At 43.0% G+C, this 18,146-nt stretch overlaps 1 protein-coding gene across 9 annotated transcripts; it reads left to right on the plus strand.

Annotated features, from left to right (window-relative positions):
* The first annotated feature begins 1,851 nt into the window (after positions 1-1,851).
* On the plus strand, positions 1,852-11,997 carry TMEM14A (transmembrane protein 14A). Of its 9 annotated transcripts, none has more exons than XM_049693544.1 (6): positions 2,478-3,138; positions 4,385-4,671; positions 6,526-6,610; positions 8,457-8,558; positions 10,104-10,191; positions 11,691-11,997. In XM_049693544.1, exons 3-6 carry the CDS (start codon positions 6,541-6,543, stop codon positions 11,728-11,730), a joined length of 300 nt encoding a protein of 99 aa, XP_049549501.1. In that variant the 5' UTR covers positions 2,478-3,138; positions 4,385-4,671; positions 6,526-6,540; the 3' UTR covers positions 11,731-11,997. The 9 variants fall into 9 exon arrangements, with proteins under 9 accessions (XP_033272166.1, XP_004285658.1, XP_033272169.1 ...); XM_033416270.2 differs by having other exon boundaries at positions 4,385-4,529; XM_033416275.2 differs by lacking the exons at positions 2,478-3,138; positions 4,385-4,671 and adding an exon at positions 1,852-2,050.
* The last annotated feature ends 6,149 nt before the right edge of the window (positions 11,998-18,146 follow it).

Consider the following 18,146-nt stretch of genomic DNA (forward strand, 5'->3'; position numbering starts at 1 on the left):
GTGCTAGAACCTGTGACTGTCATCCCCAGGAATCAGATATTCATGTTACAGACACCTCAGAGTATTGTTTATGTGCACAACTACTTGGAAATTATGGTAATTATTAAAACCCACTTCTAGATCTCATAATTTAATAATGAAGCACATCTCATATCACAGATTTAAACGTTTAATATTTTGATAACTTTATTTCAATAAAACTGGCTTCCTTGTCAATCCTACATACTTTATCCTGTACATTTGTCCGGACTGGCCAAGGGTTGATTGCACATTGGAAGTTAAGAATATGCTGTGGATCATGAGCAGACAGCTTTACAAAGAGGTGGAGGTGAATAGGCTTTACTGCACTTTCATCTCGTGCTCTGTCTAACCTTCCCATTAGACGGAGTAGGTGTCAGCTGGAGGCATGTGAGTTGAGAGGACAGTGGCCCTTTTGCCTAAGAACCTTCCTGTTCCCGCATGTTGTTCACCTTGCTCTTTTCGATTTGGGTGAAAACGCCTTGAGTAGGAATACCATGAGGCTGTTTTCAGTCTCTAAGACCTCAGTGACAGGGGTGGAAGGGATCTCAGCATCTTATACATCCAGGCACTGGGGTCCAGGGGGAAGTTATTTACTTGGGGGGGGGTTCATATTAGTTAAAGACACTGAGGCATCCCAAGAGGGTTTTTGGTTTTATTCAGGTTAGGGAAAGTGTCCTGGGAGTCTGTGGGGAGGTGGGGGGAGAGAGAGAGAGAGACAGAGTGAGAGCATGCACCCGCAAAGGTGCCAGCATGCCCTGAGGTAAGGATGGGCAAAGAAGGGGATGAGAAGGAGAGCTGGGAGAACCTGGAGCCCAAGTTCAGGATACCACTTCCTCCATCCACATTCTGGCACCTGCCATCAACTCTCCTGTGAATCTCCCAGAACCCTATTTCCTTATGCCCACCTTAGACTTCTCATCTTAGATAGTCTCATTGCTTCCTTGAAGCACTTTTAAACACAAGGAATAGATTCAGCAAATTTCACAAGATATAAGATATATTCTTAAGATTTCTTTCTTTTTTAATTTTAAGAAATTCTATTATTCCCAGCCCCACGGCACCCCTAGAGCTGCTTGATAAGCCCTAGATGACAGCCTTCTTCAAATCTCTGAAGAGCTATTATATAAGGAAGAGGCTTGGAGTTACTGTCAGTGGCCTGGAAGGCAAAACTGGAGTGAGATGAGAAGTTGTAGCCAGGATGCAGGATTCCAGATCAATTTAAGGTTCATCCCTGAGAACGTATTATTCTGGAACGAAAGATGATTTAAAGTGCCTTTCAATTCTGGCACTCTGTACCTTTCCCCTTCAGGTACTTAAGTCCAGCAAATCCTGGGCTTGAAGTATGAAACCGGGATCCTGGTCTCCCCACCACATCTAGATGCCTTCGTAGATGGTGCGGTGTAATAAAGGGTGCTCGGGATTTGAAACCAGACAAACTCGGGCTCTAGCCTTTGCACCCTGTGGAGTTGAGTCTGTGGACAACGAAATCCCTTCGCCTCTCTGAACCTTACCTCCCTCCGCTGAAAATGGGGACAATCTGGTGGAGAGTATGTAAAACGCCTGGGTTGCTGGAGAGGTCCCACAAACGTCCCTTAAATATTGAAGGAACTTCTTCAACGGTTAAAAATCTTTCGCCATCTGGAATCCCTGGTACACCCAGGCCCACTCCTTGCGAATGCATGTCACTCCAGGTCCGTCCGGCAGGAGGCACCAGACCCGAGTCCCGGGATCAGGGCCAGGACCAAAAGCCGGGTCGCCGAAGCAAGTGGCCGGGTCCGGAGCGAATGACCAGGTGTGGCCGCCGCCTGGGATGCTACAGTACAGGCGCTGCAAGTGGTAGAGTCGACTAACCTCCACGGCGCCCGACGGGCGTGGGCGGGACGGGGCTGAGCTGCAGTGGAAGGAGTGCCGCGCATGCGCGCGCGAGGGGCGGTGGCGGTGCCTCCCGGAATCAGCGGCCCCACCCAGTACTGGGAGGTAACGCGCAGAGTAGAAGGCGCAGGCGGCGGGGTCAGCTTCCCTTCTCCAGGTACGAAGTTTTCCCGCACCTAGCTCCCGACTTTGCTCTTTTCAGCCGCGGAGACAGCTCGGGGCTGCAGGTGAGCTGTACATCTCGCAATCGAGACTTTCCTGCCCGTAATTTTCATGCATCGGTGCAGAAATAGGCAGTTAAAGACGCAGAGAACCTTGGGAGGATTTTGCAGGGGGTGGAGTCTGTTCTCCCGGGGAATCGCTTCTCTCCTCCTCCTGGGAATTGCCGGAGTTTCTTCCTTCCGCGGCCCTGAATCTCCCACCTGTTCTCCTTCCTACCTTCCTAGAGCTAAGGAGAGATGGGGAAGAGGGTGGGGCTCTTGGACCATCTAGAAATGCTTGGCAGGGTTTTAAACCTTCCCAGCACCATCCAGACTTCACTCGAAAATGTGTCTTTCGAGCCTCAAGGAGTTCAAAGGTAGGTAATTATTGATACTCAGCATGTGAAAATGCTTTTTATATAATAGCTTACGGGAAATCTCTTAGTGGTTTCCCCAAATTTTGGAGGGCTAAGGGCAAGGCAGGGCCCCTTCATCTGGTTTTGTGCGTTGTGCAGTAAATCATTTTGCTGCATTGCACCCAAGATGCTTTCTGGCCTTTCCAAGGGCTGGGCATAGCGTTTGCGATGGGAACACGTGATGCTTCGTACCCACGCCCATCCCGCCCTTGTTAACGCAGCCTCTGGCTTTCCTGTGTGATTCTGAGCAGGACATACGGTCCTGCCACGGAAAAGGAGCACCAGAGCTGATTGCCTTTTGTTTGAATTTTCGCTGTAAGCACGAAACTTCTTACAAGGATTGAGAATAGATTTATTTTGCCTCCTTAGAACAACACTCAGTTCACTAAGGCGATGAAGGGCTTTTTCCTGGCACTAGAGCTATACCGAGGGTAGGTCAGTTACGTAATGTCTTAAGGCAGAAGTTATTCCTTTGGTTCACTTACTCATTCACTCAGCAGGCATTTACTAAGCACCTGCCTAAGTGCTCGGTAGTGGGCTTGGTGCTGTGAGGAAGACAAGATGAATTGAACCTGAGCTTAGTCCTCAAGGAGCTTGACTGGCCCAGAGGAGAGAGAAGCTCAAGGGAAGTAAGTCTACACCACGTAGAAGGGATGGGGCCCCAAGAGAGGGTCAGAGGAAGAACTGGGGGACTCGGAGGAGGGAGAATAACCACCTTCCACCCCAGGTGATTAACTTAAGGAGAGAATTAAGTCCCTCAATTACTACCTGATGAGGAGTGATCTCTCTCATAAGCTTCACATCTCTGTGGAAGGGTGCTTCCTGACTGTGTGTTGGGCATCTCAGACTGATTATGTTTAAGTTGGGCTCCATCATTCCAGGGCACCCCCCTCCTGCCCCCACCACACACCTGCTGCTGTTCCATTGTTCCCTGTCTCAGGGAACAGCATCAAGGCTCCCCTCTTCCTAGTGGTCCAAGCCAGAGGCTTATCCCCCCTGCTCCCTCCCCACACCTGGGCTTGTTGAGTCAACCTCCTGACCTCTCACATCTGTCCACCTCGCTCCACCCTCATTTCTCCAGGCCAGGCCACCATCATCCCTTGCTTGGCTTACTGCCTCCCAGCCTGTCTTCACCAGACTCCCTTTACAGGGCTTCCAGGGGTGATCTGGCCCTTGCTCACCAGCCCCCCCCCCCCCCCACTTTCACACCCCTTGCACTTGTTTCCATTTTGAAACCATGCCATGCTTTCTCATGCCACCAGGCCTTTGCACATGTCTCCCTTCTGCCTAGGACATGTGCTTCCTTGCCACCCTCCTCCCTTGGTTTACTCCTGCCCTCCCCGTGACCTCAGCTGGGTCCCTGCTTCCTGGAGGAATTTTCCTTTAGGGTCCAAGCCTCAGTAGGTGCAGCTCCTGGTTGCGTTGCCTGTGCCTCTCCTCCTGAGGGCTCCCTCACGCAGCTGCCGCCTCCATGGTGCTGCACTGGAAGTCCTGGCATACCAGGACCGTGTCCATCAGTGGGGCTTTCCATCCCTTCCTGCTGCCTGCACACAGAAGACGCCCAAGAAAAAGTCGTTGATGGAATTTGGTATAAGTGCAGGTTGTACTATTATGGTTTGAGTCTATGAATGCCAGCATCATGAATCCACCCTACCTCAGTTGATTTCTCGCTGTGCTGAAATAGTATTGCCCTTGTTTATGTCAAGCTTAAAAATGTATATAAGTGTGAAAGAGAGGAATCATTATATGAGCAGTTGGTATTTGTTGGGTGTTCATTGTGTGCCAGGCACGGTTCTGGGTGCCTTATAGCATTAACTCATTTCATCACCACAACAGCTCTGTGTGGTAGATATTTTTATTATCCCTATTTTACAGATGGAGAAACTGAGGTACAGAGATTAAGGAACTTGCCTAATATCACATGCTACTGAAGTCCAAGCATGCATTGTGGAATGTGATGAGCTCTTTGAGAAAGACAGGAAGTAGGACTGGACGTGAGGCTCTCATAGGGCTGAAGATGGTAGGTCACCAGGTGGAAGACGGTGCAGCGTGGGCTAAGCTCCGAGGCCAAGCAGAATTACTTAATCCAGAATTCAAAACTCTGAGGAACCTCAGGCTCACTTTCACATTCATTCTTTCAGCAGCTAACTCAGTTTTCAGAGGTACTGCTTGTTAGGAATGAGACTTCTCTGAGTCTGAAATCTTGGTTTTGCTGTGTGACCTCGGGGCTGCTGCTTGCCTTCTCTGTGCTTCAGTCACCTCATCTGGAAAATGGGGATAATGATGGGGATAGTACTTACCTCGTAGGGTTGTGGTGATAATTAAATGGGTTGTTACATATAAGGCCTTAGGGTGGTGCCTGGCACATGGTGATTGCTCAGAAACATCATCCTCATTATTTGTTTATCCATCATTCAGTCAACAAATGGTTTTTGAACACAGGTCCTTCCTTCCTATATGTTCAATCCCACTGGACAACTTCTTGGGCATCGACAACTATCCTGTTTTAATTCTTTGTCCCACAGACATTGAGGATTTTCCATCATTGCCTCCTTTTCAGTGCCATCACCTCCTCCTGTGCCTTGGGCTCCCTCCCCAGACCCTTCCTCACAGTTAAGTGCTAGCTTACTCTCTGAGATCAACTCAAGACCCCTTTTCCATTCTTCAGGGTCAGTTTGTTACCAGTTGCTACAGAGAATTAAAGACCAGGTTAACCTGAATGGCAGCAGTGAGAAAATTGTGAAAATACAAAGAATTCTCATATACCGTTCCTCGTAGATACAAAGAACTGCTTTCTCCAGGGAGGAAATAGAGATGTAAAAAACTTAAGATGTGCAATCACCACCAGGAATCTTAGAATTTAAAAAGCTGCAAGAACCTTAGAGCTTATCTTGTCTATTTCCCTCACTTTGGGGGAGTTGTTCTTAGGGATGGGGGGTGGTCCAGGGCCCAGCAGCCGCTAGTGACCAGAACCCGTGTCTCCAGCCTGTAGCTAGCACACTTTCTCCTACATCTTAGAGAATCCCAGACAGGATTTCAGTGGAGCTTCTTAGAACTTCCAGCCCCTGGATGTTTCTGCTGTGATGCCTGCAGAATGTCATGGTCACTCAGTTAACTTCGTGCCAGGGCTGCATTGTACCCTTTAATGGTTTACCATGGACCAAGCGTGGGCATCTCTGCCACCACAGGAGAGCTGTCTCATAACCACGCTAGTGCAAAGCACATGTTGAAAGGGAATCTTTGGGGACTCCCTGGCGGTCCAGTGGTTTAGATTCCATCGGCGCTCCCAGTGCAGGGGGCATGGGTTTGATCCCTGGTCAGGGAACTAAGGTCTTGCGTGCCACATGGCTCAGCCAAAAAAAAAAAAAAAACAGAAAGGAAATCTTTGTTTCAGTCAACAAGCAAACGTCCACATTACCCCTTTCCTGTTTTTCGATGTGAGGAGGAGGGGGGACAAATATCTGTACAAATACGAAAGAAAGAATTATAAGGTGGAGTTGCTGAGATCAGGGAATTTAGAGGAAGAAGAGCAGATGCTGCAGACCAGGTGGACGGTGCAGGTAGGAGTGGTTAAGGAGCTTGTGGGGCGGCTGACAAGGGGAGCAGGTTCAGAGGGAGATGGGGCGTAGAGGGCGGCTGGGGATGGAGGTGGGGGAGCGGGGGAACATTCCAGGCACGGGAGTGCAAAGCGGAGATGGCAGCATCACGGCTGTGACGAGACCCTGCTAACCAGAGCAGAAGTCCTCATGGGGAAGTGGAAGGGAGTACACAGCTGAGGGAACAGCAAGTCTTGAAGATAAGGAAGGAGAATCAGCCTCAGGTGTCGCCCTGAGCGTTCTTGAGAGTGATGAGGGTGGCGGGACTGAGTGCTGGGAGAAGTGAAGATCTAGCTGCCCTTTTCTTAGTAGGTTAGAGAAATTCATTTCTGTAACTCTGTGAAATGCATATCATTTTTATACACATTTGCTCCCCCAGAGTCTTATCTTGTAAAATATGTCTCTTCCACCTTGCTTTAGACTTGAACCTTGCCAATGGACCTGATTGGTTTTGGTTATGCAGCCCTGGTGACATTCGGAAGCATTTTGGGATATAAGCGGAGAGGTGAGCCCAAACCAGATTTTTCATCAAAGAGAGGCTGGTCATTGTGCTAGGATTATCTGAGGGTCTGTAAGCAGGACAAAAAGCTAATAAGCGACCTGGTGGGAGGTTGGTGGTTGTGCTAGGATTGTCTGAGGGTCTGTAAATAGGACGAGAAGCTAAGAAGCACGTGGTGGATGGGATTCTCGGAAGGATGGGGGTTCCATGGGGCTGGGTGGACAGAGCCTGTCATTCCAGAGCCTGGGCATCTGGGTCTCCCTTTACCTGTTAATATCAATTGCATAATTAATTGACTTACCCTCTTCAGGGCTACTCACTCATTGTCAAATGAGGTTTTTGGTTTGTTTATATACTCATAGTGTCAAAAAACTGAATTATGTTGATACTGTGTGTTGCAAAGGAAAATTACTTAGATATCATATCTGAGGTGGTTTCTTCATCTCTGTGCAAAGATGGAAAAAAAAACCCAGTTGATAAATTGAAGGATTTTCATGGAGAAAAATGAAAGATCAAGTTTTCTATTTTGCTTTGTTTTAACGTAAAAGCGTTTGCAGTCATGGTGTCTCATATTTGCTTCTTATATTTTTAAGAAATTCATTAAATGAAGTTATATTTCGAAGAGTGTTATATTGGTGACCTTGGGGGACTTGAGTTTCAGGTCTATATGGTTATCAGGGTTACTTCCTTCGTTAGCGGTTTTTCAAAGGGTAGGAAAAGGGGAGAGAGAGAGAAAGAGAGAGTGAGTGTGAGTGTGTGTGTGTGTGTGCGTGTGTGTGTTGGGGCTGCTGGAGGGTGTGGAAGGAGAGGATTACTTCCGTTATCAGGCATCCTCCTTCACTTGTTGCCTGTAGAATTAGACTATAACCTAGTGCATGTGGCTTCTTGTTCTGGATGGGTTGTGTGTTTTGGTGTGGGAGGTGCTGCCATCTGAATTTAAGGGTGGTTCTTAACCCTGCTGCAATCTGACTTTCCTGTAGCTGTTTAAAAAACAGAGATACCTTACAACTGAATCACTTTGCTGTACACCGGAAACTAACACAACCCTGTAAATCAACTATACTTCAATAAAAAAATAAAAATAAATTTAAATCTAAAAAAATACATAAAACAAAAAACCCCAGAGATGCCTTGACCCTAGGGATTCCAATCCGATAAGATTCTAAATAGATTGAGTGCCCGGAAGTGGGGACTGTGTGTCTTGGTGACAGTGGCACTGGCACGTGCACCCTGCAGTGATCGTGTCTATTACAGTGCCCCAGGCAGCGCTGAGCAGGGCGGGTGCTGGGTGGGGGAGGGGGTGGATTGGTGGCTGGCTGGCTGTGTCAGTGACCAGGTTCTTCCTGTTACTCTGTGGTCACAGTCCATCCCTGAGTCCTGATGTGTTGAGGCTGGAAGGTTTGTTAATTATTCAGGACAGAACCATAGCTTGGTTTGAATAGGCCCCCCTCTCTATCTCCATGAGTTGAAAATATCATTTCATCTTATTTTTATCATCACAACCTCAGTAAAAAAATGGAGGCAAGGAGAACAGGGGGAATAAAAGAGGGGCGTAAACAAGTCAGGTAATTGTCCAAGACCATGCAGTCACTGTCAGAAGCAATACTACAGGCAGGCTTTATCACCATACCTACCCCTCCCATTGCTACGTACCTGGGGTTCCTCTGCCTCACATTTGGGGTTCACCATGAAACAGTCATGTCTTAGAAACTGTCCATGGATAGCCGATACCTAACTTGGCTTTGTCCAGTTACAGTGCCCAGGAAGAAATGCATTTTTCCACATGTGGAGTGATGAAGGTATACCTTTCATTTGGCGATTCTCTCTCTGAGCCCGTACTTTTTTTCACCAGGTGGTGTTCTGTCTTTGATTGCTGGTCTTTCCGTTGGATTTTTGGCTGGCTGTGGAGCTTACCGTGTCTCCAATGACAAGCGAGACGTAAAATTGTCCCTGTGTGAGTAAGGCGTTTTTCCCAGTTACGGAGAATCAAAGCTTAGGGATAATTTTTTGATACCTAGCCTCGGTGTACTAGAAGATACTGGTGACATGGCAGGTGGGCATATGCATGTGCGGAGACAGAACACTGTTCTTGTTCCTTTCTACACAGACCTGATCAAAAATAATGATGTTGCTGCCAGGCCTTCCAACTCAGAAGAATATTTCTATGAAATGTGTTACTAGAAAAATAAAATAAAATTAGAAAAAGCAAGGAATTATGTCTGGATTTTCTGCTAATGCTGCTAAATGCATATTAGCATAGTTTGTGTTACTGTGAAAATATCTAAAAAGAGACAGCCTTGCATTACTTTATTTAATTCACAAACAGCTTTTAGGTCCCACTTTGCCTTAAGATTTAGAAAAGGAAGGCTGACTCTTCTAGCTTCTTCCCTTGTTGAGCTTATAGTAGGAGAAGGTCCGCAGGGAAAATGGAAAAAACTTGTGTGTGTTTAAAGCCCCAGGATGCTTGGCTTTCTTCTGTCTGGGTTGAAAGACAAATACAGGGAAGGTTTGGAAAACTACACCAAGGAAATGGTCTCTGTTTAACTTGATGATTATTCAAAGTGCCCTGGTGGGTGTGGAAGAAAATACAAAAGAAGACAAATTGTACCAGTTCTTTGTTTGAGGGAGAGGAAGAGATTAAGTGGGATTTTTTTCCCCTTATTTTAAATAGGAGCAAGGGATATTTTTAATAATGACATTATGTCAGAAGATAAAAATATATCAGCAAAAAATATATATATATACACACACACACATATATATGTATGTATATATATAGGGCTTTTTATGCATATGCACTTAAATAGTTAATGTATGTTTATTGTCAGTCATGTTTTTTATATCAGCAAGTGATTTTTCCTTGAAAGTTCTTAAATTGTGACATCAGTGCCCTAATCTCTTCCATAAAACTGCTTCTCTCATCATGCTGGTTTAGCTTCTAAAGGCTGGTATAATGCTTCTGAATTTAATATTATTAGGCTGTTTTTATGTACTCTTCAGGCATCACATTTCCAAAATGGAATACTATAAAATAAAAACAGTCAGCCTTTTCTTAGGATTATTTTATTAATCAGGTCTTACTTTAAAGATTTACTTTAGAAACTGATTCTTTTCCTTCCGTTCAGCTAACTAAACATTTTTTGGCTGTCTCTTGTGGGTCCAGGTATACTGCCTAGTGTTCCTAAGGAAACTTGAATATGACACAGTCCTGACCTTCCCAGGAGTGTTCTATAAATAGAAATTAAGTTAGAAAAAGACTTTTTCTTTTGAAGCTATTTCAGGAATGGATTTTAACGTGCTTGTTTCCTCAGAAACTATTTTGATAAGCTATTTTGTAAAGTGTTTTAATAGAGCACTCTTTCTTTTCAAGAAAATAGCAACTCAGTACCAATACATAATAGTTGTTATATTAGAAAGCTGAAATGAAATCCATTTTTTCCCCAAGCAAGCACTGATAACATGTTTGAAACGCTGGTTCACGCACCGGTTTGGTTTTTAGTTACAGCTTTCTTCCTGGCCACCATAATGGGGGTGAGGTTTAAGAGATCCAAGAAAATCATGCCAGCTGGGCTGGTTGCAGGTTTAAGGTAAGAAAAACTTATTTTGATCTATTCTTTCCTCTGCCGTCATTTTGAAGTGCTGAATTTTTGGCAAAAGTCAGTTGTTTTAACTTAAAAGGTCAAAGTAATTTGTATTACAATCAGCATGATTATAAAACCTTAAAATACCATCCATTCAATCGTTGACATTTATGTGCGAGTGAACATTTTTATCAAATACACTTAGCGTTGCTGTGCTATCTGATCACATGTACACAGTTACCTTTTTCAGAATAAAGAATTAAATTCAGACTCATTTTTTCTCAGGATTTACCTGTCTGAGACAGTAAAGGTATTCATTTAAATCTGATAATCTCTGTTAGAGAGTTGGACAAAGTGAAAGTCTGTCGCAGTTACTTTGAAATTGTAAGGGAGAAAACTTAATATTTTTTAAAAAGATAAATAGGGAGCTTCAAGTTTCTCTTAATCTCAGTAATTCTGTCCATGAGATTAAGCACATTACCAAGTAAAAATTTATACTTAACATTTTAAATTCTTTGGAAGCTGCCTTTATATGTTGACAGCTATCGACATGTTCATTTTCTTTGATGTACGTTTTCACTTTTTGGAATTTATTCCAAAGAAATAATGAGATGTATACAAAGACTGATGTTTATTGCAAGTTTATTTCTAGTGGAAAACATGATGAACTGAAAAATTAGAAACAGCTTGAAAATTCACCAGTAAGGAAACGGTTCAATAGGTGTTTTGTCCACTTAATGGAATATTGAGCAAGCATTACATGTCATGTTTTCAAAAACTGTTTAGTGTCATTAGAAAATATTGACATAATAGGAAATGAAAACAGAATAAACAAGCAAATATAGCGTGATCTCAATTTTTTAAAAGTCTGGGTATATAAAAACAAGATAGGAAGTAATATTTCAAATTGTTAGTAATCTCTAGGTGGTAATGCAATGGGTAATTTTCTCCTTTCTGTTTTTCAATAGAATTTTCTAGTGTGGCTGGATATAATGTTTATGATTTGGGAATGAAAGTGTGATTATAAAGGACTGCTTTCTAATGATAGCCCTGTTCTAATAATGATACTTGGTGGTGGAAGGGGTCAGAAGTAGGGTTTATAGGTCAAGAAGACAAGACCCTAAACGTGGAAAGAAGCTGAGATTGTAATTATGACATCCCTAGATCACCCCTTGATTAGTTTTTCAAGTTGCTTGCCTTTACTAGTTTTTGAAAGTTTTGTATTTCTTTCCAAACCTTTCTCTCACAAAGGTTCATCCCAGATTTTCAGAACAGTGAGTTCTGATTTTTCTCCTTCATTCAGTGAACATTTTTAATTCAGTCACATCTGGAAGTTCAAGTACAGGGATCCAGGGATGGTGAGATCACCCCTGCCCCAGGGAGTAGAAGCAGGGCAGAACGCTGGGAGCCAGGGTTTAGTACCACATGGGTTAGGTGACGCACAACCCTTCCGTCTCACACCTCCTGAGTCACCCTCCCCTTGCCTATCTTTTGTTTTAATCTAGCCTCATGATGATCCTGAGACTTGTCTTACTGCTGCTCTGAGAATCCGCAGGAACTGAAAACTAAATTTGAGTCATTCTGCTGTAATGGGCAGAGCCTACTCTTTGTATTGAAAAGATAAATTCCAATATGGAATGTTCACCGTGGTCTTATTTTATGGTAGAAACTGCAAAAGAAACACTGTCACCTCTAATATGGACACTGGTTTGAGGGATTTTTTTTTTTTTTAAACAAATGGTTTAACTGTTTTCTAATCGTCAGGTACTGGTTTCATTAAAGGTATTTAATAAATCGTGATACACTGTTTGATTTGCTGTGTCATGTGGTTTTGTGTGTTTTTTGGTTTGGGGTTTTTTTTTTGACAGTTCCAAATACTCATGTCTGAAATAAGCTTAAATTAAACTACAACCTACAGATGATGGAATGCCCTAAGTGGGCTTCACAGAATGCTAATGTATCTATTTGTCATTTGTGTTATATTTTAAATTATTTTTTTTCCATTTTAATTGTATTGCTACCAGTGTTTTTTCTTTCTTTAAAATACTTCATCCTCAGCACACTCTGTACCAACAGAATGTATTCAGTATTCAAATAAAAGAACTTCTGTTTTAAACCTGTTTCTCTCATTTTAGTGTCCTCTCTGTATACTCAAATCATCTTTAACATGTAAGTGTTCAATTATTATTATTATTATTATTATTTTTGCGGTACGCAGGCCTCTCACTGCTGCGGCCTCTCCCGCTGCAGAGCACAGGCTCCAGACGCTTAGGCTCAGCGGCCATGGCTCACGGGCCCAGCCGCTCCGCAGCATGTGGGATCTTCCCGGACTGGGGCACGAACCCGTGTCCCCTGCATTGGCAGGTGGACTCTCAACCACTGCGCCACCAGGGAAGCCCTAAATAACTGATATATTTTTAAAATAGAGAAAGAGGATGAGAGTGATGAAGCCAGGAAGATAGAAGAATAAGATTCTGACCAGCTTTCCTCCTGTGACAAGTGGCAAGATTTTAGGTTTTCAGATTTTTCTCTTTTTATCTACTTGCAGATCATCCTCCTTCCAGGACAAGCCTTGACTGGTGAAATGGGGTGAGATTAGGGGATGCTGAGGTTTTTCACTTTCCAAATTACAGTCATCTCTGTATTTTAATGCTGGCATCTGTAGCCCAAAGACGTCAATCAAGAGGATTTTCAATGACTCCTGGGGATTTAAAGCAAAAGTGCAGAGTTAGAAAAAGTGGGTCTTTTCACATTTTCCTTTTCTTCTGCAAATGAAAATGTTTTTTAGAAACATAACCCATGCTCATTTTGAAGAAGGTAAAATAGTATAGAAATTAGAAGCCCATCCCCACCTCCCCAAGATAGCCTTGGGAGGTTGATGGGGCATGATGGGGGAGACCTGGTGGAGTGATAGGCTCTGGACAGCTTGAGGTACCTGGGGAGGGGGGTCCCTGAAAGCAAGGAGGGCTGTGGGGAGGGTAGGGGGTGGCTTTGGGAGGACGAGGAGTGTCTTCATGGTATGAATGGGAGCTGATTTATTTTGTAGCCTGTCACCTGGCTCATTTTCTAAGCCAAAGCTTCCACACATTAAGAGCTCAGCAAAATAAATGAAGAAAAAAGGATCGATTGAGAATATCACCATTTGGAAACCAGAATGAAAAAAGTGATCTAGGCCAATGGTTTTTCAGCCCTACATGATACCTGTTAGAACCATGTGAGGGGTTTAAAGCACATTCAGGTACATGAGTGTGCAAGCACACACACACACACACACACACACACACACACTCTCTCTCTCTCTCTCTCTCTCTCTCTGCCTTGGCCTAACCCCAGAGATTCTGATATAATTGATCTCAAAGAGGACTCTTGATTCTACTGTGTAGCCAGTGTTGAGAACCGTTCATCAGGATGATGATGATGTCAATAGCTGCTAAAACTACGAATAGGGATCTCTGTAGTGGAAATATCGGGGTTGACTGCCCTAAATATTTAACATCACTAAATGTTGGACAATCAGACATGATGGTCCTCCTGGTGTGAAGCAATAGAAAGCATGCAGCAGTACCTATGAAGAATTCTTGCCAAAATAATTGACCTGGAATTCATTCAAACCTCTAGATATCAACTTACAGGAAACACAGGAAACAGAAGCACCTCAGGAATGTAATCAGCAAAATCAGCAATATTTATAATGTGGAACTCAACAGGCTTGCTCTTCATAGAGTGGTCCCCAGACCAGCAACATACAGATCACCTGGGAGGTTGTAGCAACTCAAGCGCTACCCCAGAATCTGTATTTTAAGACCCCTGGGAATTTGTATGTACATTCAAGTTTAGAAGCACTGTTCTCCAGCTCAAGTGATTAATACATTTCAAAAGACTCTCTACTTTTATATTTCTATAAGAAAATGTGTAAATTGCATGAAAATCAAAGAGGCAGGGGGAGCCTATAGGTTAAAGAGATTTAAGAGAATGAATTCATTCTTCAAGTGAATGCAATGTGTAGACCTTTTTTAGCTTCTCGTTCTAACATAGTAGTTATTCTTTTTAAATGTGATACAATCAGGAGTATTTGAACCATGACTGAACATTTATATAAGGAATTACTGTTAATTTTTTAAGTATAATAATATTATAGAATGTTTTCCCCAAAGGATCTTTATCTTTTAGAGACTCATGTCAAAGTATTTATGGATGAAATAATATGATACTGGGATTTACTTCAAATTAACCCAGCTGTGAGGGGGAGTGGGTAGAAATACAGAGGCAACGTGAGTGACATTCTGTTGCTAATTGCTGTGGCTGGGTGATGGGTACATAGGGCTTTTTATACACTTCTTTCTATTTTTGTGAATGTATGAAATTTCCCATCATAAAAAATATTTTTAATTGCTCAGCAAAAACGGATGTTATTTGTAATGTATTAAAGCTTTAAAGGCCCTGGTGTGACTTCTGAATCATGAGACTTGGAACTGTGTTCACTCCAGCTTTAGGGATGAACGGGTGTGATCAATGCTCCACCCAGATGAGCCTTCTGAATTCAGGTTTAATGATTTCAAGCCCTGCGGGCACTGTCTAAACACCTTTCAAATGTGCCTTTGAAGTCAAAAAATTAAAGGGCATAATCCATTGTTTAAAGTGTGTAAGAATAAAAGGAATTAAGTAGACCAGTAACTGCATGCCTTTATTTTTTTTTTATCCTCAGCCTACATTCTAGAACTTTGTCTCCAATTGTCTTGGCATCATGCCTTCATTCCGTGTTGTCCATGGAAATTGGGTTTTAGTAATGTGAATTCTTGGGTAATTTAAGAGAAAGACTACGGATATTCCTTTCTATGAAAGTCAGTCTAGTAACCTGGTACACAGTTCATTTTCCTGTGTCCATCTAAGGGATATTGAATATATATTTTCTGGTTTATGGAAAGTCTTTATGTCCCGCTTATGACATAAAGTAAGGTTTGCTTTGTTCCATAAAGATGCTGTCCTAGAACACGCTGCTCTGATTTGGAAAGGTCTGTGCTTCAGTCTCCTTGCAGAAGGATCACTGGTACCAGGAACTAAATTGTTTCTGACAGTGGAATATAAGGCTTTGTAAAAAACTATATAAAATCCACCAATCCATCAGATAATATCTAGATAAGCAAACAAGTTAATTTATTTAAAATATATTGGAAAAAAATTAGGCAAAATCAATTCTCTGAGAAATCCCAATGACATTATGTATCAATCTAATGTTTTTTTATTTACTTTTTAAAACTTTTTATTTTATATTGGAGTATAGCCGATTAACAATGTTGTGATAGTTTCAGTTGCACAGCAAAGAGACTCAGCCCTACATATACATGTAACCATTCTCCCCCAAACTCCCCTCCCATCCAGGCTGCCCCATAACATTGAGCAGAGTTCCCTGTGCTATACAGTAGGTTCTTGTTGGTTATCCATTTTAAATATAGCAGAGTGTAGATGTCAATCCTCCCTAACTATCCCTTATCTAATGTTTTTAAATTCTCAATTTTAAAATATGGAACTTCGCAATTAAGTGCAATGCAGCCCATCAGCATTTAGTACATGCTTTCTTCACGGATGTATGTGTGCGTGGAGCATCTGTGTGAATGCGCAAGTACATTCTTTTTTAAAAAATTAATTTATTATTTATTTTTGGGTCTTTGTTGCTGTGCACATGCTTTCTCTATTTGCGGCGAGTGAGGGCTACTCTTCATTGTGGTGCGCGGGCTTCTGATTGCAGTGGCTTCTCTTGCTGTGGAGCACAGGCTCTAGGTGCACGGGCTTCAGCATTTATGGCACACGGGCTCAGTAGTTGTGGCTCGCGGGCTCCATAGTGCAGACTCAGTAGTTGCGGCGCACGGGCTTAGTTGCTCCGCCACATGTGGGATCTTCCCGGACCAGGGCTCAAACCCATGTTCCCTGCATTGGCAGCAGGTTCTTTAACCACTGCGCCACCAGGGAAGTCCACAAATACATTCTTGTACTGGAAGCTTTGTTTCAAGAAAGCGTAGCATAAAAATATCCATTTGTTATTGTTTGCACTCTTTTCTACCTCAAAATCACAGAAGTTATTAGACCTGTCACAAGATCTTGTTATTTAAAATATTTATTTAAAAATGTAAAAAACAAACAAACAAAAAATGGGCTTCCCTGGTGGCGCAGTGGTTGGGGGTCCACCTGCCGATGCAGGGGTCACGGGTTCGTGCCCCAGTCTGGGAGGATCCCACATGCCGCGGAGCGGCTGGGCCCGTGAGCCATGGCCGCTGAGCCTGTGCGTCCGGAGCCTGTGCTCCGCAACAGGAGAGGCCACAGCAGTGAGAGGCCCGCATGCCGCAGAAAAAAACAAAAACAAAAACAAAAACAATATTAGAGGCAGTTATTCCCACTATTACAGGGCTGCTTTAGGTTTTGAAATGATTTGGTGAGGTTAAGCAGATAGCTCCCTGAGTATATTTAAATGATTCTATTAAAATGTTTTGATCCACACTTACCTTCTCAGTGAGTTATACCAGCAAATAGTAAATAGTAGTCTTATTAGTTGGTCCCTGTCCTTTTTTTTTTTTTTTAAGAATTTTATTTTATGTTTTGGCCACACGGCTTGTGGGATCTTAGTTCCCCGACCAGGGACTGAACCCAGGCCCTCAGCAGAGAAAGTGCAGAGTCCTAACCACTGGACCGCCAGGGAATTCTCGACCCCTGTCCTTCTAATGTCATTTACAATTCATTTATTTTACAAGTTTTACAAATTATACCAGCATACTTATCCATGAAACCCCAGAAAGCTAATTCAGTTTAGTTTGGCAAATCCACACTCTGTGACTGGTTTTCAGTTTTCTCTCCATCCTTTTTTGGTGCAGAAGCAGATGAATTTTACTTCTTTAGTTCAAGCAATGCTTTCAAATAGCTATAGTGTGAAACTATACCTCCCAAAATACTGTATCATCTGGGCAAAATCTTATGGAAGAAAGTCAGACATTGGATTCCCATTTCACCTAGAATAAAATCCAAATTCCTTGACAGGACTGAAGGAGCGTGTCATCTGCCGTCTGCTGCCCCTTCTCATGCCACGTGGCACACCCGTTCTCCAGCAATGTCTCTTTTGGCTTGGTGCACCAAAGACACTGCTTTCCATGCTAAGGCTTTGAAAATTCTGGTTCCTCCGTCTGGACCCCTCTTTGCCCATCTTCTCGTATGTCTGGTTCTTTCTCACTTTTGTGTCTCACTCTATCTATCACCTCCCCAGAGTGACCTTCCCGTACCATCCATCTAAAGTAGAGCTCTCAGGGGATATATGTATATGTATAGCTGATTCACTTTGCTGTACAGCAGAAACTAACACAACATTGTGAAGCAACCATACTCCAATAAAAATTAAAAAAAAAAAATAAAGTACAGCTCTCATTGGGAAAAGGGTACAAACTTTCAGTTATAGGATAAATAAGGTCTGAGGATCTAATGTATAACATGGTGATTCTAGTTGATAACACTATATTGTATTTAAAAAAAGTAAATATGTAAGGCGATGATGGATGTGTTAATTAATTTGATGGGGGCAATCCTTTCACGGTGTATATCAAACAGCACATGATACACTTTAAATATTGTACAATTCTATTTGTCAGTTATACTGCATTAAAGCAGGAAAAAATAGAGCAGAGCTCTCCCCTCGCCTCCCCCCACAGTTAGTCTCTGTTACAGACCCTATTTAATTTTCTTCATATCCCTACCATGCCGCTCTTGGGATTCATCCAGGTTGCCCTGCCACACGCTGCATTTCTGCCCAACGTCAGACTCTGGAGCCTTTTCAGAGCCTTCTTCACAAGCCTGAGCTCCAGAGAGGGGAGGGCTGTCACTGATAATACATTATTTATTTCATGAAAATTCTGACCTTTTGAAATGAAGCAGGATTGGATGGGATTAGTGTGACAGCATGTTGGTAAGAAAGACGTGTGAAT

This window comes from Orcinus orca, chromosome 10, assembly GCF_937001465.1.
Source record: "Orcinus orca chromosome 10, mOrcOrc1.1, whole genome shotgun sequence".
NCBI classification, from domain to species: Eukaryota; Metazoa; Chordata; class Mammalia; order Artiodactyla; family Delphinidae; genus Orcinus; species Orcinus orca.

Excerpts from the sequence above, each read along its gene's own strand:
- TMEM14A (XM_033416275.2), top strand. The coding sequence starts at position 6,541 with ATGGACCTGATTGGTTTTGGTTATGCAGCCCTGGTGACATTCGGAAGC. Across the intron at positions 6,611-8,456 it reads TTTGGGATATAAGCGGAGAG|GTGGTGTTCTGTCTTTGATT; the intron begins GTGAGCCCAAAC and ends TTTTTTCACCAG. Across the intron at positions 8,559-10,103 it reads AGACGTAAAATTGTCCCTGT|TTACAGCTTTCTTCCTGGCC; the intron begins GTGAGTAAGGCG and ends TTTGGTTTTTAG.